Source organism: Anser cygnoides, chromosome 11 (genome assembly GCF_040182565.1).
Source record: "Anser cygnoides isolate HZ-2024a breed goose chromosome 11, Taihu_goose_T2T_genome, whole genome shotgun sequence".
NCBI classification, from domain to species: domain Eukaryota; kingdom Metazoa; phylum Chordata; class Aves; order Anseriformes; family Anatidae; genus Anser; species Anser cygnoides.
The window spans coordinates 6571256-6592076 of record NC_089883.1 but is presented as its reverse complement, the minus strand read 5'-3'; the positions used below and the strand labels follow the sequence as shown (position 1 = coordinate 6592076).

General features: G+C 45.0%; 1 protein-coding gene across 13 annotated transcripts in view; it reads left to right on the top strand.

The window, feature by feature from the left end:
* Positions 1–20821, top strand: part of CHD2 (chromodomain helicase DNA binding protein 2) — a 96703-nt gene that overhangs the window by 35697 nt on the left and 40185 nt on the right. For 7 of the 13 annotated variants that reach the window (XM_013181852.3, XM_067003767.1, XM_067003766.1 and 4 more), the window contains 3 exons: positions 3022–6195; positions 6531–6664; positions 19966–20197. In XM_013181852.3, the coding sequence (XP_013037306.2) occupies positions 6603–6664; positions 19966–20197 (294 nt within the window). In that variant the 5' untranslated portion in view covers positions 3022–6195; positions 6531–6602. Of the gene's footprint in view, positions 1–3021; positions 6200–6527; positions 6665–11852; positions 15982–19965; positions 20198–20821 lie in introns of those variants that run through there. The other 6 variants (XM_067003765.1, XM_067003770.1, XM_013181858.3 and 3 more) reach the window with 6 other exon arrangements.

The following is a 20821-nucleotide window of genomic DNA, read 5'->3' as shown; positions in this document are numbered from 1 at the left end:
TCTTTAATGAACTTTGGAGTGTAGAACTTGAGGTTTTCTTTGTCGGAACCTCATTTTGTCCATTCAGCTCCCTCTGTTGGAGTGAATTCCCTTTACTAGCAATTTGTCATTTTGTTGTATAAACCTTCCAGCATGAGAGACTTCAATCTGAACATTTAGTAACTGTGCGGGTGTCTTACGCACTTGCATTGACACATGATTGTTTTGTTATTGGCCTTCAATATTGTACTTCAGAAATACAGAGTTTGAACAGACACAAAAGGATTGAGGCCCTGGCTTAGGCCATGAGAAATGTCTTGTATTGCTGTGAGCTCTTCCTAGGTAGAGCTACACAGAAGTAATTACAGAAACTGGAAGCAAAAGCTTTTTATCTTAGATGTTTCAAAAGCTGTTGCCATACACTTTTAGGAGTGGCAGTGAATGGTTTCTGTCTGTTATTACAGACTTGTCAAATTGTTACCAGGGATCTGAAGGAAACTGGCACTATTGCACAGACTACCAAGGCTCTCTGTTTATCACGGCCAAAATGCTGTGTTTGGAAACAAATACAGTAAACAGTAAATAATAGAAGTTTGAAAAATTGAATGTTGCCCAACCGATGCTAGGGAAGGAATGAAGTATTCAATGTCATTTGGGGAAAAAAAGGCTATTCAATGGTTTACGTTAAATGTAGGATCATTGCATATGTCTTAGTGGAGGAGTATGTTTTAGCAACATCACTGAATTTTTTAGCAAAATGTTCCTTAAAGACAATGTGAGTAAACAAGTCCTGTGAAATCTTTTAATGCAAGTGTAGATTTCACATGAAGAAACTTGGTCATTATTGTGGTGTCTTCAATATATGAACAACTTTTAGACCAAGGGCTGTTGTAGCACATTCTTAATTATATTACCAGTTCTGTTTACTGCTAATTATTTTACAAGGTCAAAAGAAGAGTTTAAAGTGAATGTGACAGGGTTACTCACAAAGTTTTTGCTACAACCAAATGTAGGTGAACCTAGTAGAGAAACTTGCCCTTAAATTGCTTTTGGAAGGTCTCATTAGTGTCTAAGGCAGAAGGCTAACCCAACTGCAAAGGGCCTTTCAAGGTTGAGTAATGTGTAACTGAATCACATTTTTGAGAGGCAGGGAAAGCTCATATCAGTAATTAAATTTACTTACTTCTTAAAATAGCTGAATTATTTTAAATATGTTATAGGGTTTGCACTGCACTCCTGTTAGTACCTCTGAATATTTGATTGTAACAATGGACAACTTCGTGGTGGTATAATTTTCATGTTTTGGTACTTTAGTCAAAACACCAGTGTAAAAAATATGCAAAATATTATCTTTAAACGTCCGAGTTTGAAATTAAGGTAGTACACCAGTAAGAATGCAAAAACAAACATACAAACAAAAACAACCAGGCAAAATCCCAAGCTGTTTCTTTAGTTAAGCATGGAAAAGAAACTCTTCCAAATATTTATGCCTTAACTGAGGATGAGTTGAATGCTAGAAACAGAAATACAGCAAACAGAAATGTTTGATTTTTGCTTTTGAAAATGTAGGTTCCATGGGCTGGATAAAGTTAGTGCTATACATGTTGCACAGTGTAAAGCAAAGTGAACTGCAAGATCTTGCATTCTCTTCTGTGTGTTGTGCTGCTCTTCCACTGTGCTTAAAGCAAGGAAGAAAGCTGCATATGGAGGAATATTAAATGTAAGACACATGGGCAGATGTCAAAGTCAGATGAAGGAAGGCTTGTTGCACTGGTTCCATTGCTGTTTGCCTTGCTGTTACTGGTTATTTTGAGATGAGAATGGAGAAACTTGAATGGTGGAGAGACCACTAGATGGCTCCGCTGTTTTTTGCTGTACTCTGGGTAATTTCTGTGTCACTTCTGAGAATATGCCCGGAATTATCATGGGAACAACATAATGGTGGAGTTGGCTTTCAGACTAAAAATGAGGTTAAAGATGTACATGGTCAAAAGAAGAAAGTAATGTTAGAGTGCAGATACTCAAAAATCATGAAGACATTTTAAAACCTTTCTTGTATATCACTCTCATCTCCTACGGGCATCGTTTGTTTTAAAATAATGTTCTTACCATTTCGGAATTTCCTGTACTTGATTTTTGCATGTTAGGAGGATGAGTAGTTTTCTTGAAGTACATCAGCTTATTTTTCTTGAAAGAAAATATAAAGATGGGAATATGTGGTTTGTTTTCATCCATGTGGAAGTCATTTGATCAGTTTGGTTTCTGTCACTCACCTGTGGGGTTGATTGTTGTTACACGAAGAGTAAAGTTGGAATATGGATCAGGAGTAGTAGTATGGTGGCCTTACTGAAGCAACTAGTGTAGCTTGTGACCATTTTCATCTGCCTTCTGACGTGTCCTTTCCCACCAGTAACTAGATCAGCCATTCTGCTTGTTCATACGCATCTGTTTTTTGTTGCCTTGTATGTCTTCCACGAGCTGGAAAACTGGGTTAAGATGGTGGAATTTTAGGAATGTCTTGTCTCCAGTCACCATCTTTATACAAGAAACCAGTTTTCATGTCTTTGCATTGGTTTTGATGGATATCTGTGTTTGAAGAAAGGAGAATGGACAGCAGTTAAAAGCTTTGGCTCAATTATAATAAATTTTGTTTTCCGCTCAGCAGTGTAAGCCTTAGTCAATGGGTCAGTCCAATAAAGATGGCTGCCAAAGCAAATCTCGTATTTTCCCCCTGGTGATTTCTTTGGTGTGGGGAAAACAAATTAAATGTAGTTTATGGAGCCTGAAAGGGCTCTTGAGCTCCTAATCAATTGTCCCGTGCTTCTTTATAGTTTGGGTTACAGTATGTATTTTTGACTCTTGAACTGCTGAATTGACCTTGTTAGTTCATGATAAAAGTAGATGTTCTCGGATGCATAATACGGAATGAAAGCAGCATCATTTATGCTTAAATTATTTTAAGGTACAGTAGTTGAATGTCTCTAGTTTAAAGATAAGATGATCTGTATTCCAACAGCATTTTTCTTTTAATTTTCCATAAAGAATCCAGTCAGATGAAGAGTGTCAAAAGGAGTCTGCGAATGAGACCAAGATGGCATTTCCACTGTTGATTGAGAGGTTGAGGAAATGGACTAATGCATGAGTGCTGTGATATATCTGTCCAAGAAAAGGACGTTAAAACATGGACTCCCGTGTTATTAAACCAGAGAAGATCTGGGTTGTGATCATCCGATCAAAATGGACTTTGCACTTGAATTAAGCAGGGGACTGTATCAGTGACAATCCAGTGGTGGATCTGTTTGAGGATCGGGTGGCAAAAATTTATTCCCAGGTTATGTATGCATAAGAGGGAAATGAATTTGGTAAGAGATCTGCTGCTACCTATTTGGAGAAAATGTATTTTTTTAAAAAGTGATTTAATAAAAGGCTTTGGTTTCTTCCATGCTTCGTGTTTGTCCTTTCTGGTTGAATATTTTTTTATTGTGTTGATATTTAAGTGTCTTACATTTTTGGTTGGTATGAAAGTGAGAAATACTTTAGCTGCCAAGCACTAAAGGCAAGGTAATTTTCTTTTTATATTCTTGATTTTTTAAAAATGTGGTTTTCATTTACAAATTATCTTCACTTCGCCGTGACTTCTAATGAATTTTTATTCTCTGGTTTGTTCATTCAGGTGCTTAATGTTAGGCGTTTTTCAGTACTTGGTGTGTTGTCAGGGTACTTCTGCTAAACTGTCTGAAGTTATTTTAAGGTGGAATCAATATTATTTGAAGGCGTAGCAAATCTGATATAATAAAGGAGTACTTAAATATTTTGTGGAAGTTTTTTAGGTATGCTGATTCAGTCGTGTATGTACAGAAACTTTCACCAGATTTCCTGGGCAACATACTTCCTAAGCAGTCTGTTCTGTCTTAAATTTGTTCTGTACAAGTGTCTAATCTCCTTCACTGCTATTTAATGTAGACTTAGCTTCCTGGTACCATAGCATGTATTCGATGAGAAAAATTGAGTTAATTTTCTTATTGCTACAGATGATGGTCACCTTTACAAATGAATTTTAAAATGGTTATGTTTAAAAATAGATATTTTTAACTTTCTTGTGGATGAAATAGTTGAAACATAGCTACCTTTCTAAGTACATTTTACCTGAAATTTATGGTTGTCTTTGTCATTTTGGTTTTCTAGCAAAAGACAAAGCTGGTGCTGAGAACCTAGGCAAGGTTGTTTCTGTTTTTTAAAAAAGGCAAAAAAATCCCCAAATGTTGTGTGTTTAGCCCTTTGGTTTCCTCAGTTGTCTTTGTAAATAACTGACCTTAACCATAATGAATTGTTCGTACTTGTTTAATCCAGCTATTTTGATGATTGCCTGCTGAAGTTTCTTTGCCATGTGTTCTTTGGTGGTGTTGGATATTGGGACCAACCTAAGGGGAGCCATGTTCAGAGGAACGGATTTCTTTAGTGTTAGCCAAAATTTGCTTGGAATTCCATGTTGTATTTTTTAGTTCTTGCAGTTTAGGTCTAGGGGTCTTTCTGTAAATAATTGCTAAACTGAAATTGTGTAAAATGGACTGTGGTGACGGAGCGTGCCTTCTCGAACCTCTTGGAATGGAGACGTGATAGGTTGTTGGGAGACGTGGATGGCAAGCATGTAGAGGAGTTGAAAGGATCTTGGTTCAGCTGGTAGAAGCCAATGGTTCCAAGCTGTGGGGATGCTGTGCGGTGGATGGACCTCGTAGAAGTCTGAGCTAGCCCATGACCCTCTTCCCCCCAGCAGACCCCCAGTGGCTGATCTCATTGTCTTGGTGTGATGCCTACGAGTACACAGGATGTCCTCGTGCTTTAGGTAGTTGGTTGCTTGAGGGAACACAAATGGTGGTCAGAACGCAGGAGGTCAGGGGATGCTTGGACTTCCTCCGTGATAGCTCCTTGCAGTACTGGGATGATGAACATGGGATATGGCTTGGATTTCTACGTCTCCATCTTAGCTATTTCGTGGTTTTAAAAATCATTTGTCTTGTTAAAAATCTCTCAATGAACATTAATGGGTTAAGAATGGAAATTGGAAATCAACCTTTTAATGGTGCCAGACTTATTTTACAGCAGTGCCTTCGCATATCTGATGAAAATTGCGTAGCTGTTGGATTTTTGTTGTTGGGCAGAACCACTAGGGAGGCGCTGTCGAGCTGGAAGGGGTTGTTAGTGCTGTGGGGCTTTCTTAGGAGCATGTGAGGCTCCTGTCCCAAGCTCTGCATGCAAGTATTGGGTGACAAAAGGAAGAGCTATTATCAGGGGATACTATTACTTAATTTAAAAAAAGCTGCCCCTTGGGTGGGGTGACCCCCAAGGTGGGCTGTTGCTGGCTGCATGGCTGTGAGCTCCACTTCCATTCTTTCAAAATGGCTTGTAACAGCACCACTTCCTGTCCAGGGAGGAAGTAATTTTAGCCCAAGCAGTGAAATATTTAGCAAATCTTTAAAACAAAAGGCACAAATTACATTCCTTTCTGGTTTCAAAAGGGTGCCTGAGCCACATGGGGTTAAGGTGCCCCTTCAGCTGGGGTAGTTGGAAGAAGCCAGGGCTGTGGGGGGTAGCAGGCACCCTTTAGGTGGAGGCTCTCTCTTTTTTTGGTAGAAATGAAGGGGTGGGTCTATGGTACATCACCTGAGTTGTGGGGTAAATGTAGAGAGTGTCAATCAAAGGCAGAGCTCAGAGCTGGGAAGGAGCTCTAGATGGCGGCTGTGCCTTAGAGAGAGCGCGCTCAGCTCCGTGCCTTCCCCAACACTTTACGCAACTTTCCCTAACTTTCGGGCAGCCTCAGGGGGCCCCCACAGCCCCTTGCCTCTCCTAGGCACTAATTGGGGGCCGAGTGGACCTTTTTCGGGCAGAAAAGCAGCTTTTGAGGGCTCCCTTTTCGTGCCTTGCTGGAAAGAAGAAGCCGTGGAGAGAGCCCAGGTCGTTGTTTTTCCAGCTTAGAAGCCATGGCGTACCTCCATTTTTGTGCGCTCTCCTAATGAGCTTTTTCCCCCGGACATTTTTGTACTAATTATCGCTTCTTTTGCTTTATCGGCAGCATATTTTTGGAATTAGAATATATATTTTTTTTTCATTCTTTGAAATTCGTATTTTATCATTTGAACTCTAAATATTTTGGATCTAATGTTTTTCCACGACCCGAAACTAATATCGACTTGGTCCTGGCGGCGGTGCATGGATCAGGTAGGTGAGCAATTAATAATAATAATTTTTAGATTTCTGCCGTTTTGAGTACTTTGATTTTCGACCGATTTGAGCTGTATTGGGATGACGCAATAAGATTCAGAGATTATTTGCATCCAGTGTTACTTTGGGAAAGTTTGCAGGATGCTCCTCTACTGTGTTTATTCTCCGATTTTTCTTCTAAAAACGATTATTTGTTTTAAATCTCCGTTTTGCCGTGTTGATGAGTGTTGTGTATTGTTATAACAATATCATTGCAGCGTCAGGACTTTGTTCCTGATAATGAAAGCCAGTGAAACAAACTGGGACCTTACCTTTCTTTCAACTTTTGACAGTAAATACCTGGGCACAGGACTTCAAAGCAAACAGACACCCCTGGCCCCCTCTTAGTATTTAAGAATAAAAAGATGATGAGAAATAAGGACAAAAGCCAAGGAGAGGAGGGTTCAGTCCACAGCAATGCATCGAGGTATGATCTATCAACTTTCTTTTTTTTTGTTAAACCTGTGAATACCCTGTTTACTTTGACAGCCTTAGGTTACTGTCAGTGCTTAATACAAAACATTTTACTGATTTTGTTTCCTTTTTAAGGAATGACCTTGAGATTGTTAGCGTGCCACACCCTAATTTTTTTGGTAGCAATTTCTGAAAGTTGTGTTGTGACTTAAGGGCCCATGTCATAGTCAAAAGGTACTGTACCTTTATTCAGGGGAGCCCTTTTCTCTGTATTATGTTTTTCCACCTTTTGAATTTCAGTTTTTAGGTTTTTTGTGCTGTGAAAAATGACCTTGTCGGTTTAGCCATTGCTGCATTGCACCATTTTACATACAAGGCAAATTTTTCTTTGAAGAATCTCAGAAGTCTAAACTTTAACTGAGGGCCATACAGAAGCCTGGTGTAGTAGTAAATTATAGTAAATAGGCACAAGAAAAAGTTACATGAATGAAAAAAAGCTCATTTTAAAATAAAAACTGGAAAGTGCCTTTCTGTCCGATACCTCTTACTTCAAATTTTATTTGAGCTTGTAGAACTTTGATATTGTTTCGATATTTTCGAATATTTTGATACAATTTAAACCAGACTTTCCCCTGCTGGTCATAGCATTTTGTATTATAAATTATAAACCGGGACTGTTAACAAGAGGCTGTGCAAATGCTTTGCCTGTTTGTTTAAGGTGTTTTTGCTCGGTGTTTTTATTTACTTTTGTCAAGTAATGAGATTCTTCACGGATTTTCATAAATTTAACCTTGATGTGGGAGAAGTATGAAATATTGAAAATGTTTCTTTGCTAGGAATGCTGAAGTACAATTAGTGGATTTCTCATTTTGTATTTAATGAGTCGGCTTTTTCGAATATTGGAAATTAAACTATATGCATTTTTGTTCTCTAGTTTGTAAATACACTGAGTTTTGCATTTTGTTAATTTTGATTGACTTGTGGCCTGTTTATTTTTTTCCCTCTGGTGTTAAGTAATTTTTAAGTAACATTAATAAAAAAAAATTCTGAACTGTTTGTTGTATCACATGTGCTCTGTGTGATGTTTGCAGGTGTTTGAATAGTATTTTTGATATCCAATATTTAACCTTCCTCAAACACAAACTTGAAATACGGTGCGAATATATTATCGAATTACTGTAACCTAACGTAAATTTTTATGGTATTTTGGATGTATTAACTCTGCAGTCAGATTTTAAATCCTAAAATGGATGTAGGTAAGTTTGTGTAATTTTAAATGAGTATTAATCAAATTAGCCTCAGGGACTGTTGAAGCATTGCATGTAGCACCTATACAGTGCTTTTACAACGCAGTTTAAGAACACATCAGATTTTCAAACCTTGCTATCCTTATTATTAGAAGAACTTCAAATATTGCTTAAAAAGTCAATTTAAAAAAGTTCAATGGTATTCACCTTCTTTAAGTCTTTATGCATCTTTTAAAATGTGGATTATTAGCAAAGTAATAATAGATGTAAATTGTGCAGGAAATCTGAATTAAGGTAGTTTATTGGTGTTAGAAGTATGCTGAGTATGAGATGAAATCGGAGACATCCAGCAGTAGCTCCACAGCAAAAAAGACCTTTGTGTTTTTTTGTCCTTAGGGTTATTATATTTGCATAGTCTCACATGTGTGATTTTGCTGTTTTCTTTGAAAGGTTGTTTATCTCGATTGATTTATGTGTAACACCTGTTGTGTGAGGTTGCCCTCCCCCGTACAGTTTTTTTCCTCAAAATAAACTTGCTGTGGGTAACATCCACTCACCTGAAGTGTGGGAACAATTGAACACAGGATATTTGTGAGTGAGCCCTGTCGAGCTTTCTTCTGAGCTGTGAGTCAGCTGAATGTCGTAAAATGTGCTTTACTTCCTGAGGTTGACTTTTAAGTTGCAGGGGAAATGATTTCTAGGAAGTAAAGCCACCAGTTTGCTTTACTGTAGCCCTGAAATGCATTGATGTTTGCACTTCACATGCTGCTAGCCAGTTTTCTCCTCAGTTGTGAGACTAGCTCAGAACGCATGTAAATTTGTGAAGTCTTGTTACATAATCCTTGGTTGGAGGCCTGAGTGGTGGCAGTGGGTGGAAAAGGTAGATATGACCGGTGTGCCACTTACCTGAGCTGGAGATGCCAAAATACAGGACTAGGAGAAGGCGTTCAGGGAGAAGAAAACATAATACCTGTACTCTACCTTAGTACACTGCCTGGGGAGTGTGTTTGAAATTGACTCCTGCGTTGCCAGTCCTAAGAAAGTGAAAGGATGTGCTGAATAAATCAGAATGCCTCTGAGAATTGTCCTGGAGCAGGTGATTGTTCCTGGGGGACAGCTGATGTGAACTCTTCAGCCTGTAAGCTGAGGAGTGAGCTTTCTGGTGCCTCTCGGGGGAACAGCAGCACCTGCCCTTTGTGTTCTGGCACTGCCCACAGCACTGGTCTGCCCCGGGGGAAGTGCTTTATCTCATGGGACTTTCTCCACCTAGGCTAAAAGTTGGGATGCAGCACTTCAGTGCCCACCGCCCGTGTGTCTGGGACATGGGTGAAACAGCACCGAACACAACCTTGGTGTGTTTTCTAGCATCTTCTTCGTTGCTGTTCCTAAATGGCAGGCTCTTTGAGAGGAGATGTTCCCAGCACACCCCTGATGAGAGCTGCAGAAGCAGAAGGCGGGCAGGGGTCCCGTGAAGCCAGCCAGGCGTGAGCACTGATGGGCACAGCAGGCAGCAGCTGCCCGGCGTGCTGCTCCCCCTCAGCCTGCCCTTGTTGATGTGGCAGTGCTGCAGGAACAGCTTGCCACAAGGCGTGCGGCCGCACTTGGGCTTCTTTCACTATTTCGGGGCAGAAAACGAACAAAATATTACAGAGGGCCAGGCGTCGGGTCGAAGGGGTGCCTTCGACTGACAAGGCTCGGGCGCTCCTCAGCGAGTGCCTCAGGCTTCTCCCCGCCGCCCGCTCCCCGCGCGCGCGGCAGCCATTTTATGGCGGTGCGGCCACACAGCGCGGAGCGGGCTGCGAGCGGCAACAACGCCGCCGGGCACCGGCCCCCCTCGGCTCCCCGCTGCCCGGGGGGACGGGAGGGGCTCGGCGCTGCCCCCTCGGGAACATCCCCGCCGCTTTCACGGAGCGGGGGGCTCGGGGCAAGGCAGCGCCTTGGTGCGGGGCCAGGCGAGTCACAAAATGGCTGTTCTTTGTGCCGCAGCGCTGACAGGCAGGCACACTGCGGCGCTCCGCGCGCTCCGCCGCCAGCAGGAAGCTGCTGAGGGGAGGCGGGGGGGGGGGGGGGGTTCAAAGGCCGGCTGCTGCGCCGCGGCGGCCGCCATTGGCTGCGCGCTCAGCCGCCGCCGGCGGCCCCGTGTGGAGGCTGCGCCCCGCGCTGCGCATGCTGGGTACGCCGAGTGCGCCGCCTGCGCTGTTAGCGTTGAGCCCGCCGGGGGCGCGCCGTGCGTCGGCTGCGCAAACTGCGTGGCGTACGCTGAGTGCGTTGTCTGTGAGGCGTGGGGTGCGCGGCAGCCGGCTTCCCTTGCTTCCCCTCGCCTGGCGGGCTTTTAGATTTTTTTTTTTTTTCCTTTATTTTTTAAATTTTTAATAGACTAACGGCTATTTTCGGAAGCGAGTGGGTGACTTGAAAACGAGCGGAGCTATTTTTGGTGCCGCTTTTTTTTTTCCTTTTTAACTTGAAAGTGATTACAGAATATAACATTTAACTTGAAAGGAATTATAGAATATAACATTCCTGAAACATTTGGCCCCTTTTTTTTTATATATATACCATTATGGCTTTCAGCATCCTTAAATCACCAAAATTCTTCTTTCAGCACGCATTTTGCAACTGATTTTATGCAAGCTGAGTGGAAACATTAACCGTGTTTATTAAAATATCTCTAAATGGGGCTTTCAGCTCTTCCTCCTCTGCTAAGTTGCTGGGTAGCTGCTGTGGCCGCCCTGCTGCACCCTGCCTTTCAGTTTCACTTGCACTGGTGCATTCTTTAATGAGGTTTTTTTTTTCCCCTCCCCCCTCTCCTGTTCGAGCTTTAACCCTTTATGAAGCTGTCAGGAGGCTTTTTTTGAAAAGGGAAAATGCTTGGTCAGTGGAGGGGACAAAAGGACCGATGTGCGAGGAATTCATCCGAATGGCGATGTAAGCCGTGTGGCGCACAAAAGAGATTGTTCTTCTTGTTTTGCTTTGTGACTTCTGCTTCACATTACCCTCTCAAAGGAAATGGCTCATCCAATTACAAACGCACGATTCCCAGACTTAAAACTTCTCTGTTTCCTGTTCTGTGATTGCTGCCAGCAATGGATGCTGTATGCAGTGCTATAAAAAAAGCTCACCAACTGCAAGGAGCTGCACTTAGCTGGATTCTCATCTCTTCTGCGTTGTGTCCTTCAGTTAACCATCCGAAGCTAATTAATCAAATTTTATGTGTTCTCTAAACGCACGACTATTTTTCTGAATAAAAGCGGAAAGCCAGGATTAAAGAATTCACTTGGGTAATTCCACAGCCCTACAAGAACGCTCCTGTAGCACGCAGCGTGCGCTTCTGCCAGAGCGCTGCCGTGCTGGGGCACACGTGCAGGCACAGCGTCCTCCCACCTGCACTGCCCCGTGCCTTCAGCCTCCAGAGCCTCCCCGGCCGAGATCCTGGTCGGTGCCTGTTCTGCTCCCCTTTGGGTTGGTGTTTCACCTGCTGCACCCTGAGGGCAGCAGTTGCTCATCTGCACCTTCCCCCATTTCCTACACGGGCTGACCCTGAACTCTCCCACGGCTCGGGGAGGAACAATTTCACGTTGCAGCGCCACGGGGTCACACCCGGAGCGCGTGTAGGGGTGGCACGAGGACAACGTGGTGTCTCCCGTGTGTGCCTTGGGAGCAGTGTGGCTTTCGGCATTTCGCCTAGAATAGCCACACTTGGATTTTACATTAAATTCAGTGAACAAATGTTTTTTTTTTAAAGTTAAAGTGAGTTCCAATTATGTACCTGGCACTGTGAGCAAGCAGGTAGTCCCTGAACTGACACTTCTGACGCCATGGCCTTGCTGTTTTTGAACTCCAGGCATTGACAGTAAGCCCTCTTTCAAAGGGTGGCTTTGGCATCTTAGGCTGAAATTGCATCTGATACGTACCCTGGAGGTGTGTATATCCACTGTGCCTTGTTCTGTGTCGCAGGCATCGGTTCCAGTAGGAATTGCGCAGCTAATCCTCAACAGGCTGTTGAGTTCTGAAGACCAAGAAACACTCCTCAATCTCTTGTTTCCTATAGCTAAAATCCAGTTCAGAGAGATGATAATGGATGGAGAAAGGCTCTGTTCTGCATTATCTCCCCTCTCCTTCAAGGAAAATAAATACAAACAGCGCAGCACTGGGGGAGGGGATAGCCTGGATTACAGTAATTAGATATAAGCAGCCTTCTAGCAAAGGATATACTGCCCTACTGACATGGTGTCTTACATAAATTCTTCTCGTGTATTTTTATGAAAAGATGTGTGCTGAAATGCCATTTGAAGAGCCTCTTCCAACAGGCGCTGGAGAACTTGTAAAGACTGCCTTTATATCCTGCAAAGGATTCTTGAAAGGAAAGCAAAAACGACTAGATGAAAAACTCATGTCTGGTGGCTTGCAATGAAGCTTCTGTAAGTCTGTCACGCTGCTAATGCCTTCTTTTCTTGAAGCAGGGAGTGTATTTTGGGTATAAGAAGAAGCAAAATGTTGATGAGTCTTTCCAAATGTGCAGTAGCTTTTATTACATCACTGCTTGTGCAGCGCTGCTACAAAATTATAATTTTCAATATATGGTTTGCTTTATATTTACATGTGGGCTGAGGATCGTCTTTGCTGCGGTGTATGTATTTGTCTGACCTTGGCTTCGAAGGTTAAAAAAATAAAATGTTTGAAACAGTCTATCTCAGCTTCTCGCCTGGTATTGTGCTGGTAACTGCTCACATGGCGTTTCGCCTTGGCAGGGCTCCTGAGGAGCGTGTTTGCCAAGCACTGGGAGCGTTGCAGCTTGCAGTGCTGCTCAACGCTTCGTTGCTCGTGAACCTCTACCCCAGCCATGAACAAGTGTGTTGCAATGTCAAGAATCCCGACTCCAGGACACCTAGCTCCTTAGAAAAAAGTTACGTTGTAACTATTGCTGTTTCTTGCAAGTTTTGTTCCTAGGTGTGGATGATTCAGTGTAATCCCTGATTATTAATTACAGGGGTCATTTATGTCTCTTTCATGGGGAGGAGCCTCTGCTCTTAACTGGAGTTGCCACTGACAGGAGAGCTTTGAATGCCATGCGCCTGCTCTCTGTGGAGAGGAGGCTTAATGCCGAGCCTTACATCTGTTGGCTGAAGGCAGCTTTTAGCAGTCCCTTGGAATGCAGCTCTCAGGCTGGGTCAAGTTCCTTTCATCTGGAATCAGAAAGGAATTTGTGCCTCTGTGTATTCGTCACTGATTTTGGGGTTCCAAATTTCCGTATTATTGCACTTCTTTGATCTGTTATTTCTCAACTTAAATTTGTGATTGATAAAAGGAGGGGGGAAGCAAGAAGAAAAAAAAAATGCAAAACCCGTACTGTACTAATTTAAACGTAACTCGTGTATGCACTGCGGCCTCCCTGCAGTATATCTGGATGTTTTTTACATGTGGCTGTGTGCAGTCCCCTTTGTGCTAGCCCACCCCTGGCATGACAACGCAGAAGCTGGAGTGGCAGAGGGGCTTGGTGAGTTTACCCCTGCTCCTTCGCTCAGCCTTACCGAAAAACGTGGGCGCCTTTTGGCCCTGGAGCAGAGGTGCTCAGTGCGGTTTGGAGGCAGCTCGGAGAGTTACGATGTCCCTCTGCCTTCCTGGGGAGGGGGAGTCCTCCTTTTCAAAACCCTGAGAGCTGCAATTGTACTTCCCTTTCGGTGCTGGGAAGGGGAAGGATGCTGCCTTTGGAACTTCTCAATGGCACTCCTTAATCAAGCAGACAGGTTTTGACTCCTTTTGTCGCTGCGCTGAGGTTTTTTTTTCTTTTCCCACTACACATCCCAGCCATTTTCAGCCTCTGGCTCAAAGATCAGAGAGCAAGAGAGCCTGCTCTCCCGCTCATGAATGAACTGCTACTTTTGCTTTATCATGCAAGCATAATGTGGTGTCTTTGTAGTGTGGGGAAGAAAAAAAAACTTTTGGAAAATACTTGGCATTCAAGATAGCCCCGTGTGCTTTACAGGGAGCTGCAGCAGAGCCGGGATGGATATATTTAGCTCGCTATGCGCTCAGGATTGCTTTGCCTTTGGCATTTGGGAGTCCTGCGCTGGAGCAAATAGCGGTGGCCAGAATGTGAGCGAGTTCCCTCTGCCTCCCTCCCCTTCCTGTGCTTTGAGCCAGGCTGGCAGGGGGCACGGCCCAATTCAGATGGATATTTGGATAGGATACCTGCTGGGTGCATAATCCCCCGGTTGTTACAGTAGCTACGTGGCCTATTGTGCCTAGTGCTGCGTAAAGGTAATTAACGCCCACCTTCTGCAAGCAGGGTTTGCAGTCACACGTGGAAAATGTGTGTATTTTCCATGGTAACTCTTTTCACTTGCCAATTTAAGAACAAAAGTTGCTCGTCACTGAAAGGTTGAGGAAATAGTTTTCTACCCCCAACTCCCTCCCCTTTTCATCTGTCTTTTGAAGGATGCATTGGTCATCTGGCAGGGGTAACCCTATATATAATATATATTCCTGGGACAGTTTGTTCTGCTCCATGAAAGCCTGTCCAGGTTTTGCTGAAATATATTGTGAATATTCAGAGGTGTTCGAGACTTTCTTCTAAACCCTGTGAAGAGCCTCTCTGTGTTTACTATATTCTAGTTTAAATTCCTGCCTTGAAGCAAGACCATTCGTGGAGCTGGAAACAGGGTACTGGTAGCAGAGTCATGGGAATTTTTTTCTTCTCTCCCTTCCCCCATTTCTATTTTTGCCTGCAGGAAATGAGTTAAGAAAAGCTCATCATTGACTAACCCGAGTTAGGAAAAACTCCTCATTGACTAACCCATCTCAACTCATCACCAAGAAAATCTGTGCCTTAGGAGGCAGGCAAACACCCATCACTCTTAATAGACTTTCAGAGTCTGAAGGGAGCTCAAAAAGTGTTTTTTCTGAAGTGTCACAGGTCCAGTGTCATTCACTTAGCTCTCCTACGAGCTCCATGCACTGTCTCCACGTCCGTGGCTGTGCTTACTGAAGCATTTGCTCGTGTTCCTGGTTTTTGTTCTCTTCCCCAAGACAAGGGATAGATCCCGTGGAGATCATCTCGTTCCTGTGCTGCATGCTTTATCCCTTATCCTTTATCACTTCCATCAAGTGACTTACAGCCACAGTCAGTCTTGTGTTGCTCTCCATGGCTAGAGGTGAGATCGACAAGGTTTGATATATATATATTTTTTTACAGCTACTGTGTGTCTTGGATGCATGCATCAGCGTGAGCTGATGATGCTTGTTTTTATTTTCAGGGTCTGTAGGCGTAGTGTGTATGTTTGTATATAATAGGGAACATCATATTTATAGACCAAATGTTCAGGGGAAACGTTCAAAAGAAAACAGCAACACGGGATCCAGTTCAGTCAGTGCATCTTCTATGATTTGTCACGTCCCTTTGCCTTCGCAGCCACTTGCGTGTAGGTCACTTTTGGAAAACACACCTGTTTAAACAGTTTTGAGTCGGTGGCCTGCACGGTCTTTGCTGCTGTGTGCTTTGGAGTAAATCCAGGGTCGCTTCCATGACCGGGTACCACTGGTGGGTGGGTGATGCTGGCAGCCCTCGCTGGAGATGTACAAGGGGGCGAGAAAACCGCTCCTGGTGGTAGCACTGGACCTGACGGATGCGCCTGGTGTGGAGAAGACGTCCTGCTGGCTTCGGGGCAGCTCCACCACCAGGTTACGCAGCAGCGGGGCCGGTGGGCTCACCCGCAGAGGTGGTCCGGCCCGCAGTTCCAGAACGCGGCCCCAACGGCTGTGTTGGCATCGGGTTGCTGCGGAGCTGGAATGCCACCAGTAGGACCGCTCGGCTCTGCCGGACGCAGGTGGTGAGGAGCCAGGCGTAGCCAAACTGCTCATCTGGCTCATTGCTGCCCAAAACCGGGGTCTCGCTGGCCCCTTTCTCCGCGGTGCTACCGAGCACGGTGTAGTGCCGCTGGTCTGTAAGGGCTTGGCTCTGCCGTTACTCACCAAGCCGGCACAGACTTCGTTCGTCGTTTTCTGGGCTCGTCCTCTTGTGTGCTGCCAAGTTCAGGTGGCTCATGGAGGCGCCCAGTGCCCCGGCTTCTGCTGTCGCAGGCAAAAGGTGAGTGGGGACGTGGGCTGCAGGGCGTGGGGTGGGAGAGGAGGGGAGCGGGTGCCCCCGGGTCCGTGCGTTGGTGGCAGCGAGCTGACGTGGAGCTGGGCCTCCGCTGTCTGTGGGGCACGCGAAGCTCTGCTCAGCACCAGGGTTAAGCGAATGTTTGCCTGCGGGGAACGATAAACTTTGCTTCTGACGTTATCCGGCTCTGGGAGCCCGTGCCAAAGACCATTTTGAGCCTGCGCTGGGTTCCAGCTCAGCTCGCAGAGCAAAGCCCAGCGGAACTTTGCTGTTTGGATTCAAACTTGTTTAGAATCAAACCGGTGATGTGGCGCGTCCGTACCGATCCTTAAAGTTAGGAGGTGCTCGCCTTGTGGGAGGACCTGCAGCCATTAATCCTCCTTTCTGCCCATGGCTGAATTCAAGCTCTGTCCATCGAAAGCTGAATTTTGAAGTCAGGGCAGAATGGTGCCAGTGAGAGCCCTTCCCGTGGCAGCTCTTGACTCCAGAAACGTGTTGGGTCACTGCTGAGAGACGTCAGCTTGCCTTGAGCCTTCTGAAAGCATCCACTGTTTGTTCTCCTTGAGAGCTTATAAAACATTTTGTTGCTGTTAGCAAAGATGATCCCCTGTAAAATGAAGTCATGGTGCTCAGATGTGAAATATTAAACGCTAACATAGGAGGCTTGAGACATGCTGTAATTGCCTTGTAAACTTAGATGCCTGATTGTAAAAGGTCTTATCATTGCTGTTCAGCTACTTATTTCTTGGAAGGAATGTGTCCTTGGTAAGGGATGATTTTTTTTTCTTTTCTTTTTTTTCTGTTTTTTTCTTTTTTTCTGTTTTTTCTGTTTTTTTCTTTTTTTTTTTCTTCCATCAAGTCAGGAGCAGATTCTTAATTAAAACAGAATTACAGCCTAAAGTAATTCCTGGAAACCATGGGAGCGTGTTTTGCTGAGCATTAGCAGATCTCAGTTTTTATGGGAGTTTCTCGCTTTAAGGGAGTTACCAACGATCCAGCTGTAGTTTTGATGTTCGTGGGTGTTTTTCTCTACTGAATCGGAAGGGTGTTGGACTGCCTGAAGAGGGATTTTGAGACAATTAATTATAGCTTATCCCCCAGTTATAGTTTAATTGTGAGTAGGCCTCTTTTGGATGTTAACTTAGGGGTATTAAAGCAGGGCATATCCCAAAACTAGTGTGGAAAAGAGGCCTAAATCTCCAGGTATGTACAAAGGCAAGGCCTGATTTGACACATCATGTTGTGAAGCCCTTACACTTTATTGGCAGGTGGAAGCACCTCCTGATTGTCTGGGTGGTATTTAGAAAGGATTATTTTACAGAATTGGCTTTTTCTTTTATTCTAGCACTTAAATATAGAAATAAGGGCAAGGATGTATCCTTTTGCCTTGATAAAGGGATTTCAAAGTCTTTTTAAAAATTATTTGCGAGAGCCTTGGAAAGGAAATGGCGTTTCTCGTCTGCACTAGGGCAGGCACGTGCATACCTGGGCACCAGCTGTGTACCTCATCTGCGCCTTCCTCGTCAGACAACGCTGTTCACATCAAGAAAAAAATAATGGTGTCCCGATAACGTGGCTAACACGCGGGAATAATGGCTAGTCATGTGTACAAAGGTTGTCCCTGTATCTTTGTCATAAAGTTTAGGGCCTCGAGAAAGAAGCTGCTCCAGAGGCCAGCGCTCACTGCTCTGCCTTCACACAAGTACTGCCTAGGCCCTGTTGTAATTCCTTCCAGCTCTTGCCCATAAATGTGACTGAAGAAAAGTATTTTCCTTTCCTGTGTCCCCGTGGGACATCGGATGCCAACTTAGTTTGTCCCAAGCCTGGTGTTGCCTCTTGGTGCCGTGACACTGGAGGTTTGGCTGCCTCCGGGTGCCCTCAGGAGGTCAGGGCCCTGTGGGTGGCTCTGTGGGACGTGTCCTGCTGAGCCCTGCCCATGGAAACCGCCTGTCCCTGGCGTATTGTTTCCTTGAATGCTGTGGTGATGTTTCCTGACAAAAATCCCTCGCTTTTCTTGAAAAAAAAAAAAACCACCACTGGATCTTCGAAAAATTTCCAGCGAAGAAGTTTCAACACTTCTTGGAAGCGGGCCGCGTTCCAGGGCTGTGGCTGAGCAGATGTTGGGAGATTTGTGGCTGTGTTTGTGAGGGCCAGGGCGAGCTGCAGGAGGGTAGGCGGGGAGCTGTGAGGCCCTGGCAGCGGGCAGGGGCAAATGGCGAGGCAAGGATGGGAGCTGGGTGGTACAGGGCTGTGGTGGCTGCTTGTGGACCTGCTCGATGGTCCCGTCCTTCTGGGAAGGAGCCATGCGACACCCCCGTCCCTGTCAAAACTGAACCGGGACAATGAAACCAGCGATCATCAGTGACTATACATCTTCGTCTCTGCTGAAAAGTCTCCGTTTCTCTCCCTTTTGACGTTTTTGCCCACAGCTCTTTTGTATTTTCCTTCCCCTCCCCTTTCTGCAAATGCTGAGCTCTTCCATTCCAGGGCACGCGAGCAAAACCAGAGCAAACAGCCACCAGAGCGATGAAACCCTAAGATGGTGGAAGAGGGATGGCTGTGAAATGGCGGCTGGGAGCTTGGCTGCGCGCCCTGCGCTGGAGGGATTTCTGCAGGAGGCTCCCGCCGCGCTCGGCTGCTGCCCTCTGCCCGCTCCGTCGGAGAAAGCAGCCGCAGCTCTGCCGGGGTGGCAGGGAGGCCCCGCTGCATCTCCCAGCAACTCTCATCATTCCCAGCCGACAGCGGGCAGCTTCTTTCCGCGCTGGGAATGAGCCCTGTTTGCACGTGGATGTGTGTGCGGACGCTAGCTGGCTGTGTCTAGTGATGCCTCTAAAGCATACATTGATTTCTGCTTGTTTCGTCTTCATTGAATGATATCTGTGCTTTATTATATATATATTTTTGTCCTTGTATTTTTTTTCCTGAATCATGAAATCCAAGCAGAGCTTTCAATGTATCTCGTTACTTCTGTAGCTGTACAAAAGGAGACACATTAAAAAACCCGCTTTCCCTCTGCAAAGTTTTTCTGACTCTTTTTTCATGATGTTATATTTGCAACAAACTCTTAAACGTAATGAAAGCATTTAGCTGCAGATAAGAGCTGACTTGGAAAGAGATGCTCCTTGTTCAAGAAGTTTGCAGTCTTATTATTGTCACACTGCCTTTTAGCTTGTGTAACACTGCCTTACTAGCAAGTGTGTTATATGTTGTAAGGAATTTTCTATTTTCTTAAATTGGATTTTAAATTTAAAAAAAGAAAAAAGATTGTGATTTGGGAGAGATTGGACAAAGGTATTTGAGAAATTGGGCCACCTGAAAAAACTTGGCCTCTCTGTTTTTTTGTTTTGTTAAGGAGCCTGCATTTAAGTGGATGTTCTGTGTATTAACCCATTTTGATGTAAACCAAAAGCAAAAAAGCACCTATTTAACGTTCTGCTCTCCTCTTACTGGGTGCTCTGAGCAATGCAGTCTCCACAGCATTAGTGTAATCCTGTAAACAGAGCTCGCCCAGCCATGTGCTATAAAAGTGCTTCTCCACCGCTAAATTTACTCTTTTTGAAGGAATGTGACATTTACCAATACACAATATAATGCGTACAATGTTTGGTGCTGACCTCTTTCAGAAATTGGATGTTGGATTTCTGAACCCCTGGGTGTACCAGGCTGTAGAGGAGAGCCACGCCAGCGCTACTGCTCATCTTCAGTGCTACCAGGTGGCCTCCGAATTTGCTCTTGCTCGCTCTGAGCAAGCCAGATCGTCCCCGGAGGACCGGTGGTTTTGAGCAGGGCAGTGGTTTGGAGCTTGTACTGTCACCTGGGCATTCAACAGCTGGCCATGCACTTCACACTCGTGTTTAGGCTATTCCAAGCCTACCGTTGTGGCTTGGATGGGGCTCAGGTTTGCTCGCTGCATATTTTGAAGCTGTGACAGTACAGTTAAAATGTAATTTCTTCTCTCTCTACCATCAGTCACTCGGCATCCGAAGAAGCCTCTGGCTCTGACTCTGCAAGCCAGTCTGAAAGCGAGCAGGGCAGCGAGCAGGGCAGCGAGCAGGGCAGCGAGTCAAACAGCAGCTCGGAGTCCTCTGAGAGTCAGTCTGAATCCGAAAGTGAATCAACGGGTTCGAAATCCCAGCAGACCCCTCCTGAAACCAAAGAAAAACCGGCCTCTAAGAAGGAAAGGATAGCAGATGTTAAAAAGGTATTGCCCCTGGTGCTCTGCAGAGCCGTGTTACCCCTGTACCCACCACGAACGGGCAGGACACAGGATGTTTAACCAAGCTCTTTGCCTTCCCTGCCACTTGGCCAGCCTCAGTTGCACATTGCCCAAGCAGCCTCCCCTCTCTGGTGTCCCCAAGCCCCTCGCTGGCCGTTTGGTATGTGTGCGTGGCCCCATGTCATCCTGGTGAGCAGGAGACTGTGCACTTGCTGTGACAACCCTTTGGGCACTAGACAGGTAGAAAACGAGGCGCAAATGCCTGTCATCAATAAGTGACCCTCTTGTTTCATCCTTTCCCTCCATCCTTCCACTCCTCTCTTCTGTCTCTTCTCCCTTTAGAAGCAGTAAAGCTTCCCGTGGGACATAGCCAGGAGAATGTCTAGGATTTGGGCCACTTTGGTTTGTTTCCATCACTGCCTGCCTCTTTGGAAAAAAAGGGGAAGGAAAAAGAGGACAAAACAAATTATTTAACTTTCTTATGTCCAGGACAGCTGTTCTCTGCTGTGTTTTTTTTCCACAGCTCCCCTGGCAATCCCTGCCCTACATAGGCAGGTTTGCCTTCCACTTCTGGTTCACAGGAGGAAAAGGGTTTGCAGGTGTCTGATG